Here is a 23,154-nt window from a genome sequence, read left to right as displayed (position 1 = left end):
TGTCTCTCCAGTGCATCTCTCTCCATGCATCTGTGTGTGTGTGTGTGTGTGTGTGTGTGTGTGTGTGTGTGTGTGTGTTGCGGCACCACCACTCTCGCCGCTCAGTATGGGAGTGGGGAGCCCAGCAGGCAGAGAGCGGGAGGCTTTCATGTGAAGTTTGCGCCCTCCTCTCCTCCCCCTCTCCCCCTTCATCAGCCCCTCAGGTTTTATGTGTTTGGCGGAGACTCAGTCCGTTCCTGTGGATTTGTGAACATCAGTGACTCACTCCTTCCTAAGAGGAGCGCCGTCTCCCGAGCCCTGGCCCCGTCTGTGCCGGAGCCAGGATCCGGAATGTTCCGAGTGAGGGGCATAGGGAGCATTGCCTTTTTTCTTCTTTTTTTGTGTGCGTGTGTGTGTGTGTGTTTGTGTGTTTACTTGTATAGTTGCATTGGAATGGGGGAGTTTTTTGAATCTGCCAAAGGTGTCTTTCATCTCCCAGAATCCTCTTGGGGCATTAGCTTGCAGGATGAGCTCTGACCTCGGAGTTGGCTGCAGGGATGTTGCAGGAGTACGGTTTGTAGGATGGTTCAGGGAAGGGGGGGGAGGGAAGGGGAGAGGGGGGCACTAGCAGGAGAAGGAAGAAGGACGTTTCCTGTCTTATTTTTTGCAATTGTCTCAATTTCTTCAGAGAATAGCTTAAAAATGGTATGAACTGGGGAGTTGGGGAGGTTTTTAATTCAGTTATTTGGACTGTTTCTTCCCTTTCATCAGCCTTTTTTATATCTCTCTCTCTCTCACACACACACACACACACACACACACACACACACACACACACACACACACACACACACACACATACACATACACACACACACACACACACACACACACACACCAGAGCATGGCCCAATTATCTCTGCTTTCTTGCTTCTTCCCCAGTCATCCACCTGGGTGGAATCGATTCAAGGCCTCTTCAATTATAAAACACAGATGAGCCTCAACATGGAAAAATATTGCAGGATTAAATAGATTTTTTCCGCTTCTCTTCCTCTACACTCTACACAGGGCCCATCCCTCCATCCTTACTGGCCCAACATGCACTCCTCCTCTCCTCTCTTCCCCTTTCCTCTCACATGTTTCTTATGTTGTCCTTTTCTATTGGAGACCGAATTTCTGCCATTTAACTTCCCTACTACTCTTTTCAATGGGACGCATTACTTTAGACAGTGATTGCTGTCTGGTTCCATTTTAGTGTTTAGTCTTTACTTACCAGCTTTACTTACCCTTCCCCTCCCTCTCACTTTATTTCTATGCTCTCTCTCCTTTGCCTCTCTCCCTCTGTGTCTCTCCATCCACAGTGTCAGCAGTATAAGGAGCGGAGTTCTGTCTTGGAGAACCAGCCGGCGGGGACATTCGTGGTGCAGGTGCACGCCGTGGACGCAGATGAGGGGGCCAATGGGAAAGTGACGTATGGCTTCATGCACCGGGACAGCACCATCCCCGCTTTTAATATCGACCCAGTCACAGGTAGTCCATCAACACAGACACTGGCCAAACAAATAACCATAGCTCCTCACAGTGCTGCTGCTCTACCGCAACACCACACACACTACTCATTTGGCAATGTGGACAGCCTCAAATGCACATATTGCTTCGTTTTGGTGCTATGTTGTGGTGAGACATTATTGGTATAGTTAAGCCGTGTTCTAATATGGTGATGTGAAGAGGGACTATATGTTAATGTCTTGCTGTTCAGCAAAGGAACTCCGGTGAGAATGCCATCGCTGTACTTTTTTGCCAGCTCTTCAGTTACTTAATATGGGTGGGCTATAAATATGGGGATCTCTCAGTTGGATTTTTGCACAATAATTAGTCCTTTATTGGAAGGTTGTCCTGAAAAAAAGTACCTATATGCCAGGACTGCAGAAATGGAAATAGCCACTACTGCTGTGCTGTTCATTATGAAATACAGATATGGTTTTCCTTACAGTCGTGGCCAAATTTTTAAGACCATCTTGAAAATGTACTAATTTCTTCTAAATAGTTAGTGCATCATTAATTAAACTGATTGCATGAAATGTCATCATCCTTACGTTGGCCTAATGGTAATCAATTCACAATTTTCAATGTAGTGTAGTGTAAGTAAACACTTGACTGAGCACTTGGCTGTGTTGTTGCCTTTTCTAAAAGCCCAAGCAAATGGGTTAAAAAGCCTCACTCATGCACGTGCAGAGGGCACACATTGTGGTTCTTCACCAGAGAGGCTATTCTAAATGAGTGATTAGTGAGAAGTTATTAGTGAGAAGGATAAGTATTGTGAGACTGATGCTGACTATGCAGTTGTGAAATGAGCTGATTCAGGGACCTTCGTGGAGAAGCGTTCTGAAGTGTGATCTTAAACTCATGGCCACGACTGTATGTTACTTTGGGAGGTGTGTCCCTTTCTGAGTTACACCTCACAGAAATTGATGGAGTAGCTGATCATTCTCCAATTGACTGTGATTCCGTTAACCATAACCCTTCCACCGTCTGCCTGGGGTAATGGTGTCTGAAGTCTGTGTCCTCCCATTTTCTCTCTCTCTCTCCCTCTCTCTCTTTCTCTCTCTCTGTCTGTCTGTCTCTCTCCCTCCCTACTACGCTTGGCACTCTCTTTACTCCACCTCTTTTTCATATGCTAAAGTTCATGCTTTGAAGAGCTCTGCCAATTTTCAAAGTTCAATCTAATTCACTTTAATCACATCCTTTCAGAAGTGTGTTGGCAATCACACAAGAAAGAAAGGGACAGCGTTTAAGAAATCCTATCCTCTTCAAAGAAATGAATCACTTAGGAAAATATAAGTATTCACTGCCCATCAATCAGTGAACTTCTAAGGAATGGAGCGAGAGAAAGAAAAGGAATGGAGCGAGAGAAAAAAAGAAAGGATGGACTCTACATTCTACATAACTTCACTTTCTTTTTGAGCATTCACACACATTTTACATTAGGTTTGTCCAAAAGCTGTAATGGCTGGAGGTGTATTCTGCTGTCCATCACGCTCACAGTGTTATATTAAGAGAGACGCACTCCTGTGCTTTTGGAATAGGCTGCCGGTAGGAAGTTAATCAAACTCCGGCGCAGCTGTGAAAAGCTCGGTGGGATGCATCCGTAATAGAGTTCTGACATGCATCAGAATCACAGATCAGAGCCGTGCGGCAGACCGACGCTGGCCAGACAGCGCACCTTTTGTTTTGTGCCAGGGAGCCTGAGCGGCCGACTGATAACCGCGGAAATGATTTGATCTCAGGTGTGATCGTCACGGCCAGGAAGTTCGACCGTGAGCGGCAGAGAGAATACGCCGTGACGGTGACAGCCACCGACCAGGCCGCCGACCCGCTTATTGGAATCTGCCAGCTCAACATCCTCATCCTCGATGAGAACGATAACAGCCCCAAGTTCGAGAACCTCCGATATGAATGTGAGTTCATAAAAATACAAAGATACACAGATATATGAAAATATGAAAATACACACTCACCTGGACCCACATCACTACACACACACACACACACACACACACACACACACACACACACACACCTACACACACCAGCATCATTATTGGGGTATTCACTCCAATAATGGTGTGAATACACTCTCATTCCATAGACTTCCTGCGTGAGGACACCATGACTGGCACAAGTTTTTTGCGTGTGGCTGCGCACGATGATGACTACGGCTCCTACGCGGCCATCACCTACTCCATGTCCAAAGAGCAGCCTGAGTACCTCCAGGTCAACCCGGTCACTGGCTGGGTCTACGTCAAACAGCCCATCTCCCAGGTCAGTCCCTCGCCATCGCCACAGCACATCACATCAACATCTTTCTCCTAAAAAAAAATCAAATGCAGGACCAAGTGGAACGGAATGGGAGAGGGACACAAGGTAGGAAGAAAGCAGTTGGAAGAACATTTGCATTCAGCTGTCCTGTTCTTGTACAGTTCCATCTGGTTCAGAACTAACTCTGTATTAAAACAGCAGGATCAGGCACAAGTCAGTCCCACATGGAGTTCAGACCATATATATAAATATACCATATATATATATTCCACTGCTTGGTTGAATTTCCCATTGTCCTACGTCATTTAGAACGACCATTAACCGTATGTTATTTGCACACCTATGAAGTAGATCCATTTTTTTGGCCGTATCACACTTGTATATTAATTCGCCAAACTCGTTGTGAAGTTTAAATTAACCGTCACGTTGCATCCGAGCTGTAAAATGCAGACGTTCAGAACATAGTAACATTGTAGCATATCATGGAGGTGGCTTTTAGCTAGATGGATGACAGCAGGCTAAGTAAAATAGTGATGTTTCAAAGCTAAAGTTCATCAGAATCTTGGGATATGCCTGCCTGACAACGGGAGAGATAGAACTAACGACTGGCTTTTGGCCGTAGCAACTATCCATTTAGAACTAGTAATGGCAGTTTGTCCTGCAAGTTGAGAATTGAGTTGATATGTCGGAAGAAATTAGTTCTACAAACAAGACAGTTTTAGCTATTAAAACGTTCAACAGGAAATGAACACAATGCATGTGGCAACAGTGGAATAAGCGGGAAAATGGACTCCAAGGTCTGTTCACAGAAATTAATGCACTTACATATAATTACATGTGAGTCACCTAGTTACCTAATTGTTGCTTAGTGCAGTACTTCTCCCTTGATTTGAATACATATGTCTAGCTTGTAACTTTGCCTACAGGCTACACTGAATGTTTATCAGCATGGGATACTCTTGGCGGTGCTTTTATTTGTCTGTCTGTTAAGTAGTGTCATGTGGATGCCAAATTTATGCACAATCTGCCTCATGATCCGAAGGCATGTTTACCACACAGAGCCAGTGTGAGGCTGTTGCCATGGTGACAGTGGTCCAGACAGAGCGGGACAGTTGTGCCTGGGAGTAACTGGTGTGGCCGCAAGGCAGCCAGGCGCTGGTGTGTGTGAGGGTCCCGCATACACACGGCTGCTGTAAACTGTAAACCAGCAGAGGGGGTGTCACTTTGACATCAGTGCTTGGAAGGTGCCAGAGAGGAAACACACACACACACACACACACACACACACACACACACGCCGACAAAGAGAAAGAGAAAGAGAGAGAGAGAGACTTTCTAAGTGCTGAAGGGGAAAAGTGAAGTCTGACTGACGTGTTCCTTTGGTTGCAGAGATCCTACATCAGCAGGCAGATTTCCGCCACAGACGGGGGAAACCGAAGCAGCTCAGTCGAGCTGGCGGTCACCATCACCAACGTGAAGAACCAGCCCCCACAGTGGGAGAGGGACACTTATGAGGTGGTCCTACCGGAGAACACCGTCAGGGACACACCCGTAGTGGTACGTCATGCAGCCTGGCTAAGGCATTAGCTGTCTGAACACAACTTCTTTTTTTAATAACAGGACACCTTTTTTTTACAGCACAGCCTTATTGCTGCCAAAGGCCACATGCTTGGTGTAATATTTAGCTCATGAGCTTGTTCGGAGCGAATTGCATATGGCCGATTTTATGGGAGGACATTTAGCAAAAGCAATTTGGGTTAAGTGCCTTGCTCAGCTGCGCAACAAATCCCGTCTGGAGTTTGAACTGACAACCTTCCGGTCCTTGCTATGGATTACTTGGCCATTAAAACAGGGCTCAGAGCCCCATCGCTGCCACTATGCCCATTATTTGTGTGCTTCAAGCACTCCAAAAGGCTGTGTGTTACTGAATAAAAATAGCAATTTAAAACGTGCTATTGCATGGTGGGTTGCTCGTCCAATGTGTTTACGCTATTGTTTTGTCCATGATGTGCAAAATGCATTGCATAGAGCTATGCATCATATTCCCTAAGACCAAAGCCCTGCGGCCCTCTCAGATACTAAGTGATTTGTGCTCTGCTGGTCATTGCACTGCACAAAGCATTATACATAATGTGCTTCAAAACGCAGTGGTGTCATTGTGTGTGAGGTCCCCTTTAACCTCTACACTGAACACAATGCATGTGGCACTGATCACCATGACTCTGCTCTGAGGTAACCCATGATTGTCGTAACGAGCTGTCGTGTGGAAAACTCTCATTCAGACTTAACCTTGCAGATAATAACAGGTACTGAGTGTGTGTGCTTGTGGTAATATTCAGTTGACTAGACTTTCACAGTTAATACAGTTCAACTGCAGAAAGTGATCTTGAGCTTTTTGAGAACTTACTTTTGGTCTTCCCCTCTCCATGTGTCCTTAATGTCCTGGGACAGCCCTTCTCCGTTAAGACAGTCCATTCCCATCAGGCTCTTCTCCCCCACCCGACCCCACACAGCCCAATCCCCAACCCACCACCCCCTAGTCCAGCAGGGTGTCTATTTTTAAAAGCACTGCCTCACCCCCTCCATCAGACTGGGGAGAGGACCAATCACTCACCCTGGATTATTAATGGCCATTTACTCCGACTTCTTACCCCCACTTCATTCTTTTTAAACCACTCCTCTGCTTCAGGATTGGAAATTAATTTGCCAGAGTTTCTCTGGATCCTTTATGGGCTATTAAGGCTGTTAAAAATGCAGATGAATATGTTATTTAAGGAGGGAGAGACTGCTGGGCGTGGGAAGGATGGATGTACAGATGGAGTGACTTGTATTGCTTTCATGGATCCACTGTAAAAAATATTTATTTTCTTGTTAGCTGGGGGTGTAGTGGAGCTTGCTTCCCGTTTTAATTGCTAGGGCAAGGAGATGTTTGCTTCGCTCACTTTTTGAGCGGAGACAGATGATTAGGAGGGAGGTTTACTTTCCGTCGAACTGCCTCGTCTGCTGCCAGTGTTTTCACATATGGGATGACCGGTAATGATTATGCATGTCTGACCACGCACAAAGCCACAGGGCTGTATTCATTTTGAACCAAGTATGCAATTTTTCAAAATTTGGTTTTAACGAGGGCTTCAATAACAATTATCATATTTCACTGCTGGTAATTTGTACCACATGCAGCCTCTGATGGCCCACAAATATGCATTTAGATTGCTTGGGCTTCAGGCAGCTCCAGCTTGTGTAAATTGCACATCTCCTGTCCTTGTGTGAAACCATCAGACGGTCAAAGCCACCTCACCGCTGGGAGACCCCAGGGTGACCTATAACCTGGAGGATGGGATGGTGCCGGAGACCAACATGCCCGTGCGCTTCTACCTGACGCCCAACCGCGAAGACGGCTCCGCCTCCATCCTGGTGGCCGAGCCGCTGGACTACGAGACCACTCGCCACTTCACTCTGCGTGTGCGTGCCCAGAATGTCGCCGCTGTGCCCCTCGCTGCTTTCACCACGGTCTACGTCAACGTCACAGGTAATGGCCACAGCCTCACTCTTTTCCCAAGAAAATATTGCCCTTTGGAATAGCACCATAAGAGTAATGTGATGCGTCTCTATATGACTCATGACATACCACCGTTCAATCCCTTCAATCCCGTTCAATCCCTTTTTCTATCTCTTGAAGTGCATCTCTCACACAAGTTCTTTCAACTAATCAGTCCTGATGGTTCTTTAGAGACCGTGGAGGAATAATTAATCTGCCTGGTTTTTGCCCCCTACCTCATTTGCCTCCTGTGCTCTCTTCTTAATCTGGACCGCAGCAATGCCCACTGCAGGGGGCTCAGATCTAGGAGTGAGAGGCCAGATGAGGTCGGCTGCTGGGGAGAATTTGTGTTTAATTCATGGATTAAGACTTTTTACACTGAGAAAATGAAAACCCTCAAGTCCATCAGATAGAGATTAGAGTCAGTCGGCCCATTAAGGGTTTGACCTGAAATGAGCTGTCCTAGGATGTCTCACCGGAACAGCATTTCGAGGAAAATCACTCTTAGTTTGTGCCCCACTTGATGAGTTTTGTGTCAAGTGAGTACCACATTGATAATGCATGCTCATTTGAGGCAACATGTCAAATATTCACATCCATTTACATTTCAAAAGTAAAGGTTGCGCTAAGTTTGTGGTGAGTGACTGAAGGACAGGCAGAGGATAATTTCCACCTCCTTTCTTAACAAAAAAGGATTCTGTTAAAAGCTTTAGAAAAAAAAGAGAAATCCGCTCCTTAGAGTCAACAAGGGGCCTTTGATGTCCCTCAGAGTCTCTTGTGGCTGCATTGGAAGGCTCCTATTCATCACTGTCAACAAATGTTTAGCCAAGGATACCCAGTGGTGTATAAAGCTGTGACAGCTGAAAAGCTTTTGTAATTCAGTAGGGGAGAGTGGCCTTAGAACCTTATTAAAATGCCTCCTGACGACAAGCAGAGGGGGAGAGAGAGAGAGAGAAAACCGAGCGAGCCAAACGATGAAAAATCACTGCTGCATGTTCCTGCATCCTGCCTGACAGATGTCAACGACAACGTGCCCTTCTTCACCTCATCCATCTACGAGGCCTCCGTGACCGAGGGGGCAGAGATTGGGACCCTGGTGCTGCAGGTGTCGGCCAACGACTTGGACCTCGGCCTCAACGGAAAGGTGAGTAAAGCTGACCGCGTGCTCTAACATGCCGAGATCAAATTCCTCTGCAAACTGGACAACACTCATGTTTTAATGAGCTATTATCAGCTTTTACCCACTATATTAGAGCTCAACAACAGAGGAATTAGGACTAAGGTTGATTTTACTTTCTGCTGATTAAGTTAATAAAGATTATAAATCCCTGTGAGCCTAGCTGCTTTGTGTGATAATATTAGCATTGCGTTGACGTGGCTAGTTGAGCATAAATTGGATGGTGATGTTACACAGTTTGCTTTTGCTCTTTCAGCATGCTCTCCTGTTTGATCTTAAATAATTGACTCTTGGATAGGCAGTAGCTTGCATAAGACTCTTATTTTCTCACTGTCAAGCTTATCTATGATTTCCGCAGTTATTGTCATGAATCCTTGCTTAGTCAAGTGAAATAAATCTTATAATTAAAAGCAGTACACTGTGACCTTCATAAACACTATCATAAAGAAATGTATTGTTACATACCTGTATGTTAATGTATTATAAACAAATGTATTGTTGCATACTGTACCTGTATGCCTTAAGTATTTTACTTTACAATAGTCTATGCGCATCAGAACAATATAGAAAATGTATCTACGTTATAGTATTTTGGACAAGCCTACAACAGCTGATGAGGGTTCTAGGAGTTTGTTCCTTCATGTTAGGTGTTAGATGTTTCATGACATGTTTGTGATGCCAAAATGAATTGGGGGTCAATGGAATGCTCATGGTCATGCCTCAGACCCTCCCATAGGTGGTATGCTTTCCGAACGTCCGCCAATACCCCCTTGGGTATTCACCACTCTCAAGAATCAAACACAGGACCCTCTGCATGATACTCACCTTCTCTAACCACTATGTTATCCTTTAGGAACATAGCAAATAGGGACTGAACATAGATACTGAACACATTTATGTAAAGCAGCCAGACTATGTCAAAGTCTAAGTCATTTGGGATGAGGAAGGAGTTGTAAGCCGTAGGTCAAGCAGGAGCATCCCACAATCTCACCACTCAAATGCATGAGAAGGAAGCAATCCTTTTGCAGCCATCCACGTCCTCCAATTGAAGATAATCTAGAGGGAAAATGTATTCCAGCAGCTAAGAATCATGGCAGATTGCAGTTAATTAGACAGCCCAGAATGTGTGTTCACCTACATGTGTGTAATTCCCCCTCAGTCTTACAGCCCTTGGCCTGTGAGGACCTCCATCTTCATTATACAGTATAATCAACTGATAGCACACACGACGCATAGGAGAAGTAAAGAATAATGGAAAGATAGTAAAATGTTATGCTTTATTATGTGAGGTTAGGCTACTGTGTATGGAATCTTCCCGCAGACAACGATATTTTAATGCATCAGAAAGGATGAATCATTTTCAGGTCAGCCTAGATTTGTGTATGTATGGAAAGCTCAGTATTATCACGTATTTTATGATGAAGATACACCTGCTTTTACTGACAGTCACTAATCTTTCCTGAACCAGGGCTCCATCCATGACACTGTCATGCAAAATAAACTAAAAACACTGCAAAAAATGCAAAGTTCAAGTATCCCTGTGCTTTTTATCAAATGAAGCCCTTAGCAATGTTCAAACTGAAAAGGAATAATAAATACAAATAGGGTCCATGGCATTCTTTTTTCCAATTTCCTTTTGTCTGGTGTCAAATAGGTTATTGGTGTCTGGGGCATCTCAGGCCTGGTGGCTGTATGAGACTGCTAGATGTCAAACTTATCTGAAAGATAAACAGGCAGTTTAAGAAGACTGCAAATATTGTAGGGTAATGGCATCTAGGCTACAAACAAGTTGAAATACACAAATGACTAAACTGTTGTTGTCTTCGACTGCTTAATAATCCATTTGGTGGTTGCTAGTGGAAATGAAGTGGAGGTGGCAATTCAAATATGTGATCTGAGATGGCTCAACCAAGACACATGTTGATCAATGTGTGAGCAGCCTCCTTGGCCACTTTTCAAACCCGCCTGTTTCCTCCAGCCCTCATTCCTCATTCCAAGTCCAAACAGCGTAGACTACCAACTGCAGTATCAGCTGTATGGAAATCTCCGTGTCACCCATGACCCGCTCCGATGTGCTCCTGCCCCAAACTCATTTCCTGTATCATATTAGTTACGCAATAGATGGTTGCATAAGAGATTAATTAGAAACACAGACCCAATTTACATTCGCATTTTGAAGTTATCAGTGTTTTCTCAAAATTATGTGCTACAAAGACTGTTTATCTTAATGTATTTGCAATGGAGATGTATGCGTGTACTGCATTCATAAATAAATGTTTCGACTTCACATAATTTTGCTATTTTGAAGTGTGCTGTTTCGGCAGGCCTCAGTGTATATGTATGTGAGGGTGACTCCTAGATTGAGGTGCATACTATTGTAATAATCCATTAAAAACAGAAAATACTCCTAGTCAGGTCTACGTGTGCAGTCTATAGGCTCTCAGTACTGACCTAATGACCCGCCTATCCTTGTGTATGTGTAGAGAAGGCTGTGCAAATAAGCTCCTTTTCTTAAAAAACGTCTCTTTTATTCTTTTTAATGTTTTTTTTCTCCTTCTCTCTCTTTCTCTCAATCTCTGTATCTCTTCTCATGCACAGTGTTCATGACATTTCTCTCAACCGTAGAGCCTCGCGATGTTTGTCTGATAATTGATTTGACTTCAAGGATAGTGTGGGTTGGATTTCATCTGCCCTTTTTTTTACATGGAATGCTTTGCGAGCACAAGGCTGTCCTTGGCTGCTTAATTAGTTTCACTGGCTTCAGTAGTCTCTCAATAGCAGACTCAATCATAGCGACTATGCATTCTCACATTTAGATAATGAATATCATTTGTGGGCGTAAATGCTAATGTAGTTGCTCCCCCCTTCTCTGTCCATTGAAGATGCCAGTTGTTTTTAATAACCTGACCCCCTACAAGCTTTTTATTATGGCATTACATTTAATTCAGCTTTTTATTTTCACTATTTGTGCTAATTCAGACAGCGGGGCACCATTTATCAAACATGTCGTGCTGTTTTACAGCGGCCGCTCAATGAATTGTATGCGATAATTGCTATTTGAGGCCGCTGGGGGCCATTCAGAATCAGCCTGAGCACCTCGTTGTCATGTCAAGCTTTTGGCGCAGCACTCAGAAGGGCTCATTGTTTCTCAGGTGAATAGGTCTTGATTTTCCTGCTACCTGCAAACTGGGAGGCAATATGTCTTTGTGACGGAGAGTAAAAATAAGCACAGACTGAGGGGGTCCCCCTAGGTTATTATTATTGGATAGAGCATAGAGCATGAACCCACACGGCTCCTGTACAACTTAATTAAAGTGGGAGTTAAAAATGGGTTGGCAAAGTGCCTTAGTGGCATTCAGGGGTCACACTCATGATGGTAGGTAAATCATAAGTGTGTGTTTGAGAGTAGTTTCAGTTCAGTTCAGTTCAGTTCAGTTCAGTTCAACCCAGACACTTCTGCACTTCTCCAAGCCCTCTAGTTCTTCAGTTGAATTTCCTGAACTACCTTGAATATGTCAGAACAAAATGGACACGCTTCTGACCCTGCACCTCTTTCTCTCCCTGTTCTCTGACCACCGTGCACCCTCCTGTCCACAGATATCCTACTCTCTGCTGAACGACCGCAGTGGGGACTATCAGTTTTTCCGCATTGATCCCGAGGTGGGGTCCATCTACACAGAGGCGGTGTTCGACCGCGAGACCAAGGGCTCCTACCTGCTGGAGGTGAAGTCAGTGGATGGATGGGAGTCAGCTAGGCCGGGCAGACATGGGCAGCCCAACTCCGGTAAGCCTGACTCCAGTGATCACCACAGTCTGGTTTAGCTCCACACCCCCAACAGCTTAAATCCATTTATTCCATTCCATTTATTATGAATTCGACAACACCAGCCTTACCCTACTAAATCAATTAATGTGATTCACTTGGATTGGTTATGATGTGGTTATTTTCACATTTTTTTAAATGCATGAAAAACAGTTCACGCACACTTTATGGGTTGTTACAGTAAGTGTAGCACTCTGAATAAATTGTAAGTTGTTAAACATTAACTACCACAAACTGAAAACTGAGTATTTGATTTATTTAGCAGCAGTCCTCCATATTAATGAGCGCAGGAGAGATGTGAAGGTTGTATGTCTGTATCTGTATCTGCCAGCACTCTGGCCAACAGCTGCCCCTCATCCCAACAACTCACCAGCTCTGCCAGGGCACACGTGTTTACATCTGAGGGAAATGTGGTTTTTTTTTTTATCCAGATAGTCATGGATTATCAAATGTGTCTCCCCTGGCTTTGTTCATTATGACATTTCTGAGTGTAAACAGTGCTTAAATATTAAAACGACCAGAAATCAAATAAGGAAAAAAAGATTTCTTCCCCTGATATAAATGTTAAATGAAGGCCTAGAAAGAGGACTGGCAAGGCTTCACAGTGATCTCCTCCCAGGCTGTGTTGTTGCCATTTAGAATCAGTTCCTCACCCCTTGTTCCTTCTCTCTCTGTTTCCTTCTCATGCTCTGGCTTAGGCTCTTGCTTGCTATTTCTTAATTTGTATTTCTATACACTACATATTTACCCTCCACACATACATCAGGTGTGCAGGTATTTATATCTGGCATTTGCATTGGCATATGAGCACAAACATCCCTATATACTGTTTATATAGTGTATATAAATAAATAACACACAGACAGTCTCTCTTTAATGTCTTTAGATGCTATATTGGTGGCTCTGAGATGGGGCTGTAGTGACGCATTGATGGCATGCCAGTGTAAAGATAGAAAGAGAGATTAAAAAGCAGTAGAGGAGGAGGTGGAGGAGGAGAGTTGCTCCTGCAGTGGTGTAATCCTGACCACGTCTCTCTGTAGCTTGAGTGAAGCTGTCAGCCACTGACAGGGGCCTCTGTTCCACGCCACTGTTGGCAAAACAGCGCTGCAGCGCTCCGTTCACCAGTGAGAGCCTCAGCTTCTTGCATCAGAAGCTCCGCGTCTCCCCCATCCACACATCTACACATGGCGTCTGCTGCCTCTGTCTCACTGTCAGAATGGAGAGGCATGAAAATTTCAGGGCCGGCTCTGTTCTTCCTCTGCTGTTCTTGCTCTTATGCCCCCTCGTCTCCTCTCCCACACCCCACAGTTTGACTCCTTTAACATTGTTTTAAACTGCCCGATTTTTGCAACCGGCTTAAATAATTTATCTTATCTCCAGAAATATATTGCAAATTATGTTCCTTTTGATACTCATATCAAAGGAAGCCTATTATATCAGCATCCCCCCCTCCCCACACACACACACACACACACACACACACACACCCTCAACTCCCCTATCAATCCCAGCCATGCCCCTCAGGGGTCCTCTTCCACATCTGTCTACTGATGGCATCAGACACAAAACATGGCCAAGATGAGAGGCAGAGATAGGGGGGTTGCATGGAAAGTAAATGAGAATGGGAGAAAATGGCGCATGGATGTGTGTAGAGAATAGAGAGAATCTAGATGATACAGGAAAAACAAATGAAATGGAAAGAGAGATAAGATTAGGGAAAGAGAATGAGTGTGTGTGTGCATGTGGGTGAGTAAATGAGTGTGTGTGTGTGTGTGTGTTAGAGAGAAAGATAGAAGGAGAGAGAGAGAGGCTCAGGTTGACAGAATAAGAGCAGCGCTTGTGTTTAATCTCCCAATCTTTTTCTCTCCCTCAGACACGGCGTATGTGCGCATTTTCATCAGTGACGTCAATGATAACAAGCCCATCTTCGCCCAGGCGGTCTATGAAGTCGACGTCGACGAGGATGCTGATGTTGGCTCCACCATCGTCACCATGAGCGCTAATGATGAGGATGAAGGTAGGTGGACCAGTCAGCCAGTTCTGAAATGCCAGCTCATGTTATCATCGCCAAATATCAGTTCATGGTTGTTATGTATGTTTATTTTTGCATGCTTGCATGTTGGAACTTCTGTTTTCCAGGAATGTAACATACCAACTAAATATTTGATTGTGCACAGCAGGACGTGGAGAATATATATGCCTTTCGAATATTGTGGATTCAGTTCTCTCGCGGCTGTGCTCTTCCATTTGCAGACATGTCAATTCTCCCACCTGCTCCATGTTTGCAGCAGCAGAAAATATTCCTCCACTACTCGCCCAAGCCCCGGTGACCTTTCCCAAGCATTAGCTCTTGTTTTCCCCCCTGTACCACTCAGGAGAGCACAGACTGCCTCTGCACAAACCAGAGAAGCTCTTTCACCAGCTTAGCTGCATCTCTCTCTCTCTCTCTCTCTCTCTCTCATTCTCTCTATTTCTCTCTCTCTCTCTCTTTCTCTCTCTCTCATTTTCTCTCTCGTTCTCTCTCTCTCTCTCTCTCTCTGTCTGGCTCCTCTCCCCTCTGCCCCCGTACTCTCATGCACGTGGGTCCAACAAGTGCAACAGACAGCCCCCCTGCCAGTATTCTCTGAATGTCCTCCTGTCGCGAGGCTCCCTTTGCTGTTTATTCCCGCCGTAACTCACTCACTTTTCAACCAGCAAACCCCAGCCCCGGCCCCAGCCACTGTAACCAGCAGCTGATAAATCCGCCCATGAAGGGAGGGGTGGGGCGGGGGGGTCACCCCCTCTGGTGCTACTGTAGTGCGCTGACTATCCGTCAGGCCAGGCGCGGTGGAGGGGAAGGCCAGTGGTGGTGGTGGTTGCGGCAGGGGAGTAAGAGGCGAGTGGTTTTATCGGGCGTTTATCATGGCGGAGCTGGATACTGCCTGTGCCTGCAGAGAGCCGCTGATGATTGGGCCACGCAGAAGGGCACGCTCCATCTTTACCGCCTCGGCATGGCACCGAGCGACGCAGCATCGGCCGGGGTAGAGTGTGCCAACCATCTCAGCGCAGGAGCAGCAGATTAGGCTAGGAGAGCGAGAGCGAACGAGTGAAATGTGTGTGTGTGCGTGTGTGTGTGTGTGTGTGTGTGTGTGTGTGTGTGTGTGTGTGTGTGTGTGTGTGTGTGTGAGGAGATGTTATTTCTCCAAGTTTAACCCCAAGGGTCATTTCTGAGAAGGCTCCCCGCCCATTGTTTCTTCTTCCCTCCTCCATTTCCCCTTCGTCAGCAGGATGGCGGCTTTAGCCCATGCCCATGGAGAACAGATAAAAACATGGCACACATGGGAATACGTCTTTGCACTGTGTTTGTTTATCCTTTTTGTTTGTTTACATATTTTTGCTCTCACTCTGCAAGGCCTCCTCTGGGATCAAATCGCAGTACAGTGTAGTAGAAAAAAAGAAAAGGGAGAAAAAAGAAAAAAAAAACTAATAAGAAAAGTGAAGATGTTTTCATTCGTTTGCCTTCGACATTCCACTGTTTAATTGGTGCCTCCAAACACAAAGAAGTGTGCTTAAGCATGCTATCCCTACCTCCCTTTCATGTTGCACATAGATTTCGAGACTCCCAAACCCTGTGAGAAAACAAATCTCTCTTTCTCCCTTTGGTTCACCTAAGCAGAGGGAGTATTGGATTCCCATTGAGGTGTGCTGGTGTGCCTTACCAAGCAGCCTAATTGGCGGCAGCCGTGTGCAGTCGATGTCTTTACCGGCTGCACAAAATTCTGGGTTTGAAGCGAGGGCTTAATTATGAGAGTAAGTGAGACTAAATGGGTTCAGGTTACGCACAACTTTTCTCGTCGCCCGAAAAAATTCCTCAGCAGTAAACGGAGCCAGCCTTCGGAGCCTCCGTGCTTGAAATATACGATCAAGTGTTTATTTTAAAGCCAGCTGAGACTCACAGAGAAACCATCAAATTAGCTTTTACCGACCTGGAATTTCACCAAGTAATTGTAGCGGTTTCACAAAGTTTTTCATTTATTTAGGCTATTTGTGTTGGAATTAAAAGAGCCGAAGTGCCAAGATGATTGTCGTGTGTGAAGTGACATTTATGGATTTTGCCAAACTGGTTGGTCTCAGCAGATTTATAGGCCATGTTGAGTTCAAGCCTTATCAGCACTGTCCCCAGCCTCCACCTTTATCTGCTGCCACACCTTACAGGTGCCAATGCCAAGCTCCGCTACCAGATCACGTCAGGCAACACGGGTGGGGTGTTTGACGTGGAGCCAGAGGTGGGCACCATCTTTATTGCGCAGCCTCTGGACTATGAGCAGAACAAGCGATACACCCTCCACGTGCTGGCCTCCGATGGGAAGTGGGAGGACTACGCCACCGTGGACGTTAATGTGGTCAACAAGAACGATGAGGCTCCGGTGTTCACCATGAACGAGTACTATGGCAGTGTGACAGAGGAGCTAGATGGCTCTCCTGTATTTGTTCTGCAGGTAAGGAGCAAGAATCACTTGTATTCAAAAATCAAATGTGACTTGAGAAAGGCATTGGAAAACTCATAGATTATCTGGCCATTTTCATCAATCACACAGCAAATTGGGGATGAATATAGTAAAGACTTGATTTTCTTATTATGATCAGTCAAATTGGATTGAATTGAATTGGATATTTACCAACTGATCTACTGTGTTTATGATCTGCCCGTTTGAACTCCTTTGTTAGGGTATTTCATTTTCTGTGAAAGCAAAATGATTCATTTGCAGACACTGGAGGGCAAAACCAAAAAAGGCTCTCGAGCTATTTGAGAGCAGACTTTTGACTACTCTTGACTACGAGTAAAGGGGAAAGTTTCTCTGAATAGCTTTCGAGAACTAGTTTTCAAAACAAGACTGATCCCATGGATGAGTCAGTGTCAGCAGCCTTCAATAATTAAAGAGTGTTGAGCTCCGGCGAAAGAAAAAAATAAAGGCAAGAGGAGAGTTAGCCGCGCTGAAGTAAACCCAGGCAATGTTCTCTTTGATGTTGTAGGTAACTGCCTCTGACCCAGATAAGGATGCTGACCAAGAAGCCCTGCGGTATTCACTCCATGGCCAAGGAGCGGAGAGTGAGTTCATAATTGATGAGGTGACAGGGAAGATCTACGCCCAGCGGACACTGGACCGCGAGCAGCGTGCCGCCTGGCGCTTCGTGGTGCTGGCCACGGACGAGGGCGGCGAGGGGCTCACGGGCTTCACCGACGTCATCATCAACGTGTGGGACATCAACGACAACGCGCCGGTCTTCGCCTGCGCGCCCGACAACTGCCACGGCAGCGTGCCGGAGAACTCGCTGCCGGGCACCGCCGTCATGGAGATGACGGCCACCGACCTGGACGACGCGGCCGTTGGCCAGAACGCCGTGCTCACGTACCGGATCTTGGGGAGCGGCGGCGGCGGCGAAATGTTCACCATCAACCCGTCCACGGGGACCATCTCGGTGGCGCGCAGCGGGCTGGACCGCGAGCTGACCGACGCGTACACGCTGGTGGTGGAGGCGCGGGACGGCGGCGGCATGAGCAGCACGGGCCACCGTGGCGTCTTGGCGTGGCGACGCCAACGACCCGCGTGCAGCGCTTCCTGGAGCGCTTCGTGCCCCGCGCCGTCCCGAGGCCCCGAGCGCCGAGCCCGCCCGGTGCTGGAGCTGGCGGCCGAGGACGCCGACGCCGGCGAGAACTCGCTGCTCACCTTCAGCGTGGTGGCCGGCGACCCCGAGCAGAAGTTCTTCGTGGAGAGCCAGCGCGCCGAGCGGCGCGGCACGCTGCGCCTGAAGAAGCGACTGGACTACGAGCGTCCAGCCGAGCAGCGCTTCAACCTGACGCTGCGCGTGGAGGACCTGGAGTACTCCAGCGTGCTGCACTGCGTGGTGGAGGTGCTCGACTGCAACGACCACGCGCCCGTCTTCATCCCCCACTTCCTGCCGCTGCCGCCCGTCCGGGAGGACCTGCCCGTGGGCTCCACCCTGGCCACGCTGGCCGCCACCGACTCGGACTCCGGCCTCAACCGCCAGATCACCTACAGCATCGCCCCGGAGTCCGACCCCCTCCACATTTTCCGCGTGGACCAGACCGGCCTGGTGACAGTGGCCAGCCCGCTCGACCGGGAGAGCGCCCCCCAGCACTACCTGGTCATCCTGGCCACGGATCACGGCACGCCCGCGCTGACCGGCACCGCCACCGTCCAGCTCTCCCTGGTGGACGTCAACGATAACGGTCCAGAGTTTGAGGCGGCGTACGCCCCCGTAGTGATGGAGAACGTTCTGGGACCTCAGATGGTGATGCTGAACCAGACGTCGTCGCTGCTGCACGTGGTGGACAGGGACGCAGAGGAGAACGGCGGGCCCTTCACCTTCACCATGCCGCTGGAGTTCCGCCTCGCCAACGACTTCTACCTGCAGGACAACGGCAACGGCACGGCCACCATCACCGCCCTGCGCGAGTTCAACCGGGAGAGCCAGAAGGAGTTCTTCCTCCCCATCATCATGACGGATAGTGGTCACCCTCCAATGACAGTCACAAACACGCTCACGGTCACCATCGGAGATGAAAACGATCATGCCCACCAGGCGGGAGAGAAGGAGATCTACATTAATAGCCATAGAGGTGAGACTAAAGTCATTGAAAAGTCTTGTCTTGTCTTATCTTGTCTTGTCTTGTCTTGTGCTCCCATAGTTCCAATAAAACCTCTCTTAGCATGCCCTCGAGAAATAAGAGAGAAAAGGAAAGCTTGTAAAAATGTTCGATAATTCAATTCAATAAAAAAACTCAACAATAAACCAATTCTGAAATAGCACCATTCAGACTTTGTTTTTAATGCCATCATAGCCCTTGTACAGGTGACTATTCTTGGGTAAGTGCTAAAAATGTTTGTTAAGAGAAGGAAATTGATTTCATAGCACATGATTTCATAGTCGTTGACTCCTTTCTTTTTACCGGGCTTGGTATGAATAAGTTATATGAGTATTATGTATATATGTGTCATTTGTGATCCTGGTACATTTTGTTCAGCATGGTAGTGACACCAGTATGATCAGCACTGAGCACAATGAGGAGGGAATGGATATTGCGCGTTGGTTAGGGTAGGGCCAGATTAGCAGCATTAGCCCAGGGTCACATCTCCGACTGGTTTCCATACCTCATACCTGACTGTGGAGTGCAAGTCCCCTTAAAAGCTTTTCCTCTTGGCAAATCCTGGCCCATGTCCATTATGTTTGTTCCACTCTCAAAAAGCCTGTATCTAAATGTAGAACAAAGACTTAACATTCACTTAGACACACATCCACACACACTCACTCACACACACACACACACACACACACACACACACACACACACACACACTCAGTCAATCCCCTACACAAAATATACAGCTGTCTAAATCTATATCCACCTCCTCCTCTCTGCAGGACGAATGCCAACCACCATCTTGGGGAAGGTCTATTCCCCCGATCCGGATGACTGGGACAACAAGACCTACGCCTTTGAGGGACACATCCCAAAGTAAGCTGTTCCTTCAATCTCCCACGCTCTGCCCCCCCCCCCCTCTCTCTCTCTGTGCCTCTGTCGCTCCTCACATCTCTCACTCTTTCATCAGCGCTCGCTCATCTCCCTGCCAATCCAGCCTTCTTGTCTCCCTCCATCCTTCTGCTTCCCCTCCCGAGTCCCACAGCTTCATCGCCATGCTCTTAAAAGACCCGCAGCAAGCCATTTTTCCCTCTCTTCTTCCTCCAGCCTCCCTTGATCTGTCTCTTTCTCCCTCCATCTGTCTTTCATTCTCTCTCTCTCCCTCTCTCTCTCTCTCTTTCTCTCTCTCTCTCTCTCTCTCTCTCTCTCTCTCTCTCTGCCCCCCTCCCTTCGTGTTGTTGTAGTTGGGCTGTGGGGCATGAAGCAGAGCAGAGGTTTGACAGGGTGTTTTTGAGGCACACTAAGCCCTGAGACATCTCTGAGAGTCCCCACCCCCACCTGAGCCATCTGCCCCCCCCCCCCTTTCCAAAAGCACTGCTCATGTCACACAACACACAAAAAATCTCCCCTGATGGCCTCAGATCCAAAAAATCTACACTCAAAAAGAATTTATTCATTTCACTCTCAATTTCTCTCTCGTAGAGAGTAGCTTGCAAGAGCAAGGAGCTGTTGAATCTGTACAGATTTAATATTTAATTACCTCTCTTGCCTCTCTGGCCTATGTACATGTGTGTATAAGTGAATGTGTGTGTGTGTGTGTGTGTGTTATTAAGAGAGTATGAGTGTTTGTATTTTGTCTATGTGTGTGTGTGTGTGTGTATGTGTGTGCGTGCACATGTGTGTGTTTGTGTGTTATTAAGACAGCGTGAGTGTTTTTATTTCGTCTACGTGTGTGTGTGTGTGTGTGTGTGTGTGTGTGTGTGTGTGTGTGTGTGTGTGTGTGTGTGTGTGTGTGTGTGTGTGTGTGTGCGTGCGTGCGTGCGTGTGTGTGTTTTGAGTGACACTATCTGTCTGATGATGTGAACTGATGTGTGAATGTGTACGTATAGGGTCACCACAGCATGCAAAAGCACAGGAAGCAGGCTGATAAAGAGTGAGATGCGCTGTTGTGTCAGGGGAGATTGTTTTGGATCCGAGTGCTTTTGATTGTGGCTGCTTGATTCCGATGAGATGTGGCGTTCTCTTTCTCCCTGATAAACCCGTCTTGATGTCTGTCCTTCCTCCTTATCTCCACGTCTTATCTCCACGTTAGCTCAGACGGACGCTCTCCCTCCCCGTGTTCAGCTCTCCTCTCCGGAGTCCTCCAGGGATTCTGGACAGAGCTCCCGTCGCTGAATCACTGCATCCGCTCTGACAATTGTGCACACTCACCGTTTCACGTGTCCCCTTGTTTACTCCCGACGGACCACGAGGATCAACAGGAGCCTCACGGTTCTTCACATCTCCCCATTTAGCTCACTAACCCTCTAACTTCCCATCGTTTTTTTCTTCCTCTCATGCCATCGCTGTAGAATTCTCCTGCTTTCTCTCCCTCCTCTCTGTCAAATGCAATTTTGAAGGTGCTTTATTAGCATCGTTATTCAGATACAGTGTTGTCAGAGAGCAGTTATTTTGTAAATTTTGTAAAAACACTGAAAAATGCATTTGTCACAATATGAATGTCATTTGTACACCCACACGTACGTAAACAAACTCACTCGCATAACACACACACACACACCAAATACACATACCTTTACAAAAACTTGGAAAGCAATATTTTCTGTCTGACTCATTCTCTTGCAGTTTCTCCCTCTAATTATCCTTCCCCTGATCTCTCTCTCTCTCTCTTACTCCAACTCTATTATTTATATTTATATTAATAATTTCTATAGCACTTTGAATGCCTGCAATGTTTGAAAGGTGCAATAAAAACAAAGTTGCCTTGCCTTGCCTTACCTGTTCACTATCTCTATCTCTATCGACTAACTGTGTGTGTGTGTGTGTGTGTGTGCCCTCAGCTACTTTCTCCTGAACAAGCGGACAGGCTTCCTCATCATCAAGGAGAACACCCCGGCGGGCACCTACAGCTTCCAGGTGCGCGTGTCGGACGGCCTGTGGCCCGACGCCGTGTCCACCGTCACCGTCCATGTCAGGGAGCTGCGCGACGAGGCCATCCACACCTCCGGCTCACTGCGTCTGGCAGGTACGTGACCTCACCGTGACCTCTGTGGCGACGTCCATGCCGGGGCTCTCTGCTTGTGTTTACGCCGTGAGAGCTCATATGGGCTGCCCGGCTGCCATCCCGGCCTCCTAGTAAACGCGCCCTGTCAACATTTTACGAGCCGCGGGGGTCGGTGTGTGCCGATTGGGGAGCCATTGGCGATTGGCCGGAGCAGTGGCGGGCAGTGGCGAGGCAATGGCGGGCGGGCAGTGGCGGGCAGTGGCGGGCAGTGGCGGGCAGTGGCGGGCAGTGGCGGGCAGTGGCGGGCAGTGGCGGGCAGTGGCGGGCAGTGGCGGGCAGTGGCGGGCAGTGGCGGGCAGTGGCGGGCAGTGGCGGGCAGTGGCGGGCAGTGGCGGGCAGTGGCGGGCAGTGGCGGGCAGTGGCGGGCAGTGGCGGGCAGTGGCGGGCAGTGGCGGGCAGTGGCGGGCAGTGGCGGGCAGTGGCGGGCAGTGGCGGGCAGTGGCGGGCAGTGGCGGGCAGTGGCGGGCAGTGGCGGGCAGTGGCGGGCAGTGGCGGGCAGTGGCGGGCAGTGGCGGGCAGTGGCGGGCAGTGGCGGGCAGTGGCGGGCAGTGGCGGGCAGTGGCGGGCAGTGGCGGGCAGTGGCGGGCAGTGGCGGGCAGTGGCGGGCAGTGGCGGGCAGTGGCGGGCAGTGGCGGGCAGTGGCGGGCAGTGGCGGGCAGTGGCGGGCAGTGGCGGGCAGTGGCGGGCAGTGGCGGGCAGTGGCGGGCAGTGGCGGGCAGTGGCGGGCAGTGGCGGGCAGTGGCGGGCAGTGGCGGGCAGTGGCGGGCAGTGGCGGGCAGTGGCGGGCAGTGGCGGGCAGTGGCGGGCAGTGGCGGGCAGTGGCGGGCAGTGGCGGGCAGTGGCGGGCAGTGGCGGGCAGTGGCGGGCAGTGGCGGGCAGTGGCGGGCAGTGGCGGGCAGTGGCGGGCAGTGGCGGGCAGTGGCGGGCAGTGGCGGGCAGTGGCGGGCAGTGGCGGGCAGTGGCGGGCAGTGGCGGGCAGTGGCGGGCAGTGGCGGGCAGTGGCGGGCAGTGGCGGGCAGTGGCGGGCAGTGGCGGGCAGTGGCGGGCAGTGGCGGGCAGTGGCGGGCAGTGGCGGGCAGTGGCGGGCAGTGGCGGGCAGTGGCGGGCAGTG

General features: G+C 48.3%; 1 protein-coding gene across 1 annotated transcript in view; it reads left to right on the top strand.

The window, feature by feature from the left end:
- The window catches only part of si:ch211-186j3.6 (neural-cadherin), a 164,265-nt gene that overhangs the window by 72,473 nt on the left and 68,638 nt on the right, over positions 1–23,154 (top strand). The window contains exons 9-20 of the mRNA XM_048263372.1: positions 1,341–1,509; positions 3,267–3,437; positions 3,629–3,801; positions 5,188–5,355; positions 7,078–7,327; positions 8,353–8,480; positions 12,111–12,297; positions 14,210–14,353; positions 16,531–16,814; positions 17,350–18,958; positions 19,762–19,855; positions 21,820–22,004. Coding sequence (XP_048119329.1) covers positions 1,341–1,509; positions 3,267–3,437; positions 3,629–3,801; positions 5,188–5,355; positions 7,078–7,327; positions 8,353–8,480; positions 12,111–12,297; positions 14,210–14,353; positions 16,531–16,814; positions 17,350–18,958; positions 19,762–19,855; positions 21,820–22,004 — 3,562 coding nt within the window. The remainder of the gene's footprint in view (positions 1–1,340; positions 1,510–3,266; positions 3,438–3,628; positions 3,802–5,187; positions 5,356–7,077; positions 7,328–8,352; positions 8,481–12,110; positions 12,298–14,209; positions 14,354–16,530; positions 16,815–17,349; positions 18,959–19,761; positions 19,856–21,819; positions 22,005–23,154) is intronic.

Source organism: Alosa alosa, chromosome 14 (genome assembly GCF_017589495.1).
Source record: "Alosa alosa isolate M-15738 ecotype Scorff River chromosome 14, AALO_Geno_1.1, whole genome shotgun sequence".
Lineage (NCBI taxonomy): Eukaryota > Metazoa > Chordata > Actinopteri > Clupeiformes > Clupeidae > Alosa > Alosa alosa.
This window is presented reverse-complemented; position numbering and strand designations above follow the sequence as displayed.